The sequence below is a fragment of the Triticum urartu genome, chromosome 7A, assembly GCF_056163025.1.
Source record: "Triticum urartu cultivar PI428250 chromosome 7A, HENAU_Tu73, whole genome shotgun sequence".
Taxonomy (NCBI): domain Eukaryota; kingdom Viridiplantae; phylum Streptophyta; class Magnoliopsida; order Poales; family Poaceae; genus Triticum; species Triticum urartu.
Window position 1 is genome coordinate 165,890,802 of NC_141879.1, and position 6,227 is coordinate 165,897,028.

A 6,227-nucleotide genomic window follows, 5' to 3' on the forward strand; every position below is an offset into this window, starting at 1 on the left:
AGGATTCTTTGCACAGACTTGATCATAAAAAACGAGGAGATCTAACAACATTTGCAAAAGATTTACCTTGATTTTTTTGAACGAGTGACCATGGTCCAATTCATCTTCTCATTCTTTGCAATATAAGCCAAACTCCATGCGAGAATTCATGCCTCCTTTGCCCCTAATCCAGAATGGATTTTTTTTTTGCATTAGCAATATTATCGCCATTATAAATAGGAAACCCACGTCTCTAGATGAAACAATACATATGAATGACCAATATTGAACTTGAGAAAGTTTGAACTTGGCTGCATTTTCACCAAAGCAAGATTGTAGAATAAGTCCAATTGATTCATCGTTCAAATGGATCCTTGATCTCGAGAATTCAACCACCAAGAGAAATTCATGAAGATTGTGATCATCAAGAAAATTGACCGGAACTCCAAAGTTCTTCCAAATCATCGCTTCAAAATCTAGCCTTGGTCGAATTGGAGACTGGAAAACGCCATGTGGTGACGGGAAGGTGGTCGACGTCTTCAGAAGGAAAGACGGTGATATGGTGGCTGACATGGTCGGAGTGGCCAACAACGGTTTTTTTTTTGGGGGGGGGGGGGTGATTCTAATTCAGTGAGAGCCAACCTTGAAAATAAATCTATGTTTCTTCAGTGCAACATAGTCGTAGGCGCCAATCCAGTAAGTCACACGCCATTAGAAGGTGCTCTGACATGCGCTCTTTGACATGATCTGTCAGTGATCATAACTTCCAATGATAAAATATCACATAGAAACGAAGTTTCGGTGAAAACCGATGAAAACTACATGAAAACGGTATTTTAAAGTTTTGGGGAAATCCCCAAAAAATGAAATCTTAAGAGTGATGTTTTATTAGCATGTGAAATTCCCAAGTTCAAAAACCTTACCATTTACAAACAAAATCAACATTGAATAGTGTCAAACAGTAAACATCACTTATCATTGTTGAATTTGTTTTTTTATAGCTCGTAAATGGTAATGTGTTTGAACTTGGAATTTCGCATGCCAACAGAGCATCAAGCTCTTAACGTCTCTTAATGTTCCCAAGACATCTGTCCATGACCTTTGAAAAATTTACATCCAAACTCAGAATACACAATGCTATATACATATAAAAGACAACAGCAAAATTTACACTATTCACGTCAAGATTTTTCTTTTTTTGTTTCTCAATGTGCATTTGGATTTTGGATCTAAAATCTCTAGGGGTTATTTTCCCGAATAAGGCGGTATCTACTTTCACCAAGACGATTTTCTGCATATGTGTCGAGTATACTCACCAATAATCATTACACGAACACACCCCATCCCTGAAATGATGGAACCGGTTCCTGTCCCTCACCACGATCTCCCGCTCAAACACTCGAGATATCAACTTGGTAGCCTCATGGCAGTCTCGACAAACCCGCAGGTTCTTCGTGACGCGCATCGTATCACCTGGCCTCGTGCGCAGCAGCCCGAACGCGATGGCCAGCTTCTCGCTGTGGTACAGCAGCGACGCCTCCTTCGCTTCCTCCGCGACGTCGTGCAGCACGTCGCTGGTGTCCGGCGCGTAGCCCTCCAGCCCGATCTTCCTCATCATGTCCTTCGCCATGGCGAATATCTCCTTCTCCTCGGGATGGCGCAGGGTCCCGCACTGGAACTCGCAGACCTCGCTGTCGATCTCGATCACGGACCGCCCCGCCTCCTTGCTCACGTTGCGCTCGTCCATCAGCTGCCGGACCCTGGCCACGTCTCCCCATCGGCCGGCGCTGGCAAGGAGGTTGGCCAGCAGCACGTACCGCCCGCTGTTCTGGGGATCCAGCTCGATGACACGCCATCCGATCGCCTCGCCTAGATCGAGGTCCCTGTGGATCTTGCATGCTCCGAAGAGTGCTCCGAGGACACCAATGTCAGGCTCCATCGGCATATCGTCGATCACCTTCTTGGCTTCGTCCAGCAGCCCTGCCCTCCCGAACAGGTCGACCATGCAGCCGTAATGCTCCATCTTGGGCTCAATGCCGTATCTCTGCACCATGTAGTCGAAGTAGTGGCGACCGCCGCTGACATTGCCGGTGTGGGCGCAGGCAGTGAGGACGTTCACCAGCGTGACATCATCGGGCGCCACATCTTCCCTCTCCATCTGGTGGAACAACTCAGTGGCGTCCTTGCACCTCCCGTGCACCGCCAACCCACCGATCATACAGTTCCACGACGTGAGCCCCTTCGTCGGCAGCCGCTGGAATACGCGCCATGCCTCCTCGACAGACCCACACTTGCAGTACATGTCGACCACCGCTGTGGCTAGCTTCGCATCCATCTGTATCCCGCTCTGCTCCACCCACCGGTGCACCTCCCTCCCACGGGCCAGCGCGCCAGCACCCGTGCACGCCACCACCGCGCTCGCCGCGACAAACCCATTCCCCTCCAGCCCCGTCGCCCTCATTTGGTCAAACACCTCCAGCGCGTCCAAGAACCGCCCAGCCTTGACATACCCGGAGATCATCGCGTTCCAGGAAATAAGGTTTCTCTCGGGCATTCCGTCGAACAGCTCCCGCGCGTCGTCCACGAGGCCCAGCCTGCACAGCCCGCCCACCATGGTGGTCCACGACACGACGTCGAGGACCGCCGACGAGCCGCCGCCGCCGAAGAGGCGGAAGGCGAGGTCCGCGCGCGCGTTGGCGAGGTAGGCGGCGAGGAGCGCGTTGAAGGAGTGCGCGTGGGAGTGGAAGTTGAGCTTGAGGAGGAGCGCGTGGAGCTGGGCGGCGAGCGGGAGCGGCGCGGCGGGGAGGATGCGGGGCAGGGTGAAGTGGTCGGGGTGCAGGGGCAGGGAGAGCATGAGGGAGAGGAACGCCGCGGCGTGGCGCGGCGGGAGGGAGGCGAGGAGCGGGTTGAAGAGCGCCGGGTGCGGGTCCGGGTGGTGCGCGAGGAGGCGCGCGGCGTAGGGGAGGCCGGCCGGGTCGCGCGCGAGGAAGGCGAGGAGGCGGCGCGCGTGGGCGGGGTGCGAGGCGAGGCCGAGGCGGACGAGCTGCGAGTGGTGCTGCTTCAGCTCGGAGATGGTGGTGATGGGGATGGGGGTCACGCTGGGCGCAGACATTGCCGGAGCTCGGATGGTCGGGAGAGCAACTCCCGCCTCTGATGGGATAAGAGCATCTCCGGCTGTTGGCCCCTCTAGGGGGAGCCCGAAATCGCCTCATGGGGCGAGCCGGCGCAAAAAAAAAAAAAAAAAAAGCTCGGAGACAGGTTGGTCCTCAATCGCCGGTCCCAGGACTGCCCCCAGACTCGCATATTAAAAAAACAACGTTCGGCGAATTCGTTTAAACACGACTGAATTTCGGTCAAATTCGGCATATATTAAAATGTTCGGCAGTACATAGTAAATATAACTAAAACAGAAAGTCGCTGAACATCGAGTAGTCGCTATCGTTGTCGCTGCCGTTGTCGTCGGGCTTCTCCTCCTTGACACGGCCGTCCCTGGTGGATCCCTGACCGACGTCCCCAACGCGGACTGGCGGCGGCGGCGCGTCGTCGTCGTCGCTGTCCTCGATGGCAACGACTCCTCTTTCGTCGCGGCCCCGGCGACGCTGCTCGAACCGCGCCAGGGCGGCGCGCTGGCGCTCCCTCGCCATCTTCAGGGAGTCCTTGCGCGCCCATTCCAGGGCCGCGTCGTCGTCGAGCTCCGCGTCGCCGTGCTCTGGCTTCACGGTGGGGAGACCCGGCTCCGTCTTCACCGGCGCGAGCCCCGGCTCCGTCTTTGGCTTGACGAAGCGCGGAGGAGCCGACGAGGAGGCGCGCCGACCGCCCTCGTTGATGACGATGCTGGCGCTGCGCGTGTGCCGGCCGAGCGGCGTCTCCGCCGCGGGCTCGGCCTTGACGCCGAGCAGCGCCGGAGAGCCGGAGGAGTGGGAAGAGGAGTGGGAGGAGGACAACGAGGAGGAGCCGAACCTCCTGGGCATCCATGGCCCGGCGCATCGGCGGTGAGACGGGGCGGCCGCCCTCGCCGGGGAGGGTAGGCCAGCGGCCGGTTGTTGCCGCCCTCGAGGTGCATCAGCATGCCCTCGAGCGTGCGGCCGGGGACGCCCCACCACAGGTGGCGCCCCTCGCTGTTCTTCGCCCCGCCGACCACCAGCGCCCCGTTGGTGGACGCCAGCCTCTGTTGCTGGCGGCGCTCGAAGTACGCCGCCCACGCCGCATGGTTGTCGACGACGTACTGGGGGAGGGCGCGCTGCTCGTCGGTGAGGGAAACGCGCACGATGTCCACCTCGTCGGCGAAGTAGCCTGGGCGCGCCACGGCGTTGGGCAACGGGGGAATGGGCACTCCCCCGTTGCTGAGCCTCCACCCCGTCGGCATGGCGTGCATGTCCGGCGGCGCCGGGATGTTGGCCTGGAACATGAGCCACGACTCCTGTTCGCGGAGCGTGCGACGGCCGAAGCCGTTGGCCGCCGCCTCATCGCCAGGGTAACGCTCGACCATCGGGAGGGGAGAGGGAGGGCTGGGCGGCGTACGTGCGGGAAAGGGAGAGGGAGGGCTCGGCGGCGTACGTGTGGGAAAGGGAGAGGGAGGCTCGGCGGCGGCGCACGGGAGAGAGAGAGAGCTCGACGGCTGGGGTTGGTGTGGCCAGAGGCGAGGGAGGCCACCGGCTTATATAGCCGCGTCACGCCCGTGTGTACGCGTGCGAGGGAGGGGAGGCGTCGGTGCGCCGTCCGTGAGTAATCAATGGCAAGGCTGACCGGCGGCAGCCTTGCCATTGATTCCCTGCGGGAAACCGAGGCGTCGGGAGAAGACAAGGGCGGTGTCGCTGACATGACTGGACCGCGGCTCTTTCGTGCCAAAACCACTCGCCCCGGCGTCCCCGGGCACCCCCAGCACGCCAGGTTCGTCATGGGTCCGCCGATGCTGATTTTGGCCCAGGCCGACAAAAATCGGGCTCCTGGGGGCGCGACTGGACCGTTTTTTCGGTGCCGGCATGAAAAAACCATCTGAGGAGGCCTTCCTGGGGCGCGGTTGGAGATGCTCTAAGACACAAGCAATGCTATTCCCCCATTCGGGTTTAAGAGTCCCATCGTATTTTCCTCTCCCGCCCTGAGATAACGCGTGGAGGCGTTAGGATTTGTCAGGGCGGTAAGTGTGATTATAAAGATACTCTATCAAACGTCATAACGTAACTGAATAATTATAAAGATGCTCTACAGGTGTCTCCGATGGTGTTTGTTGATTTGGCATATATAGAGATTAGGATTTGTCACTCCATGTATCAGAGAGGTATCTCTGGGCCCTCTCAGCAATGCACATCACTATGAGCCTTGCAAGCAATGTGTCTAATGAGTTAGCCACGGGATGATGCATTACGGAACGAGTAAAGAGACTTGCCGGTGACGAGATTGAAATAGGTACGATGGTACCGACGATCGAATCTCGTGCAAGCAACATACCGATGACAAAGGGAACAACGTATGATGTTATGTGGTTTGACCGATAAAGATCTTCGTAGAATATGTAGGAGCCAATATGAGCATCCAGGTCCCGCTATTAGTTATTGACTGGACATATGTCTCGGTCATGTCTACATAGTTCTTGAACCCGTAGGATCCGCACGCTTAACGTTTGATGACGATTTGTATTATGACTTTCATGTTTTGATGAGCCGAAGTTTGTTCAGAGTCCCGGATGAGATCACCGATATGACGAGGAGTGTTGAAATGGTCGAGACATAAAGATTCATATATTGGAAGGCTACATTCGGACATCGGAATGGTTCGGATCGTTTCAGATAAGTTTCGGAGTACCGGGGGTTACCGGAACCCTCCCCCGAGAAGTTAATGGGCCACAATGGGCCTTAGTGGAGAAGAGAGAGGGCCGACCAGAGGTGGCGTGCGCCCCCCCCTTGCTCAGTCTGAATTGGACAAGGGGAGGGGGCGGTGCCCCCCTCCTTCCTTATCTTCTCTCCTCCTTCCCTTCTTCTCCTACTTGGACTAGGAAAGGGGGGGCCGAATCCTACTTGGACCGGGAGTCCAAGTAGGACTCCCCCCATGGCATGCCCTATCGGTTTCAAAACCGGCGGATCTAGGATAGGGGGTCCCAAACTGTGCGTCTAAGGTCGATGGTAACAGAAGATAGGGGGACACAATGTTTTACCCAGGTTCGGGCCCTCTCTATGGAGGTAATACCCTAGGTCTTGCTTGATTGATCTTGATGAATATGAGTATTACAAGAGTTGATCTACCACGAGATC

The 6,227-nt window shown here is 56.5% G+C and overlaps 2 protein-coding genes across 2 annotated transcripts; both read right to left on the reverse strand.

Annotated features, from left to right (window-relative positions):
- Nucleotides 1–998: 998 nt before the first annotated feature.
- Nucleotides 999–3,287, reverse strand: LOC125523193 (pentatricopeptide repeat-containing protein At5g06540-like). Its single transcript, XM_048688244.2, has one exon. It carries the CDS (start codon nt 3,089–3,091, stop codon nt 1,292–1,294), a length of 1,800 nt encoding a protein of 599 aa, XP_048544201.1. The 5' UTR covers nt 3,092–3,287; the 3' UTR covers nt 999–1,291.
- Nucleotides 3,288–3,721: 434 nt separating this feature from the next.
- Nucleotides 3,722–4,468, reverse strand: LOC147958784 (uncharacterized). Its single transcript, XM_087532304.1, has one exon. The coding sequence runs from the start codon at nt 4,466–4,468 to the stop codon at nt 3,722–3,724; it is 747 nt and encodes a 248-aa protein (XP_087388430.1).
- Nucleotides 4,469–6,227: the final 1,759 nt, after the last annotated feature.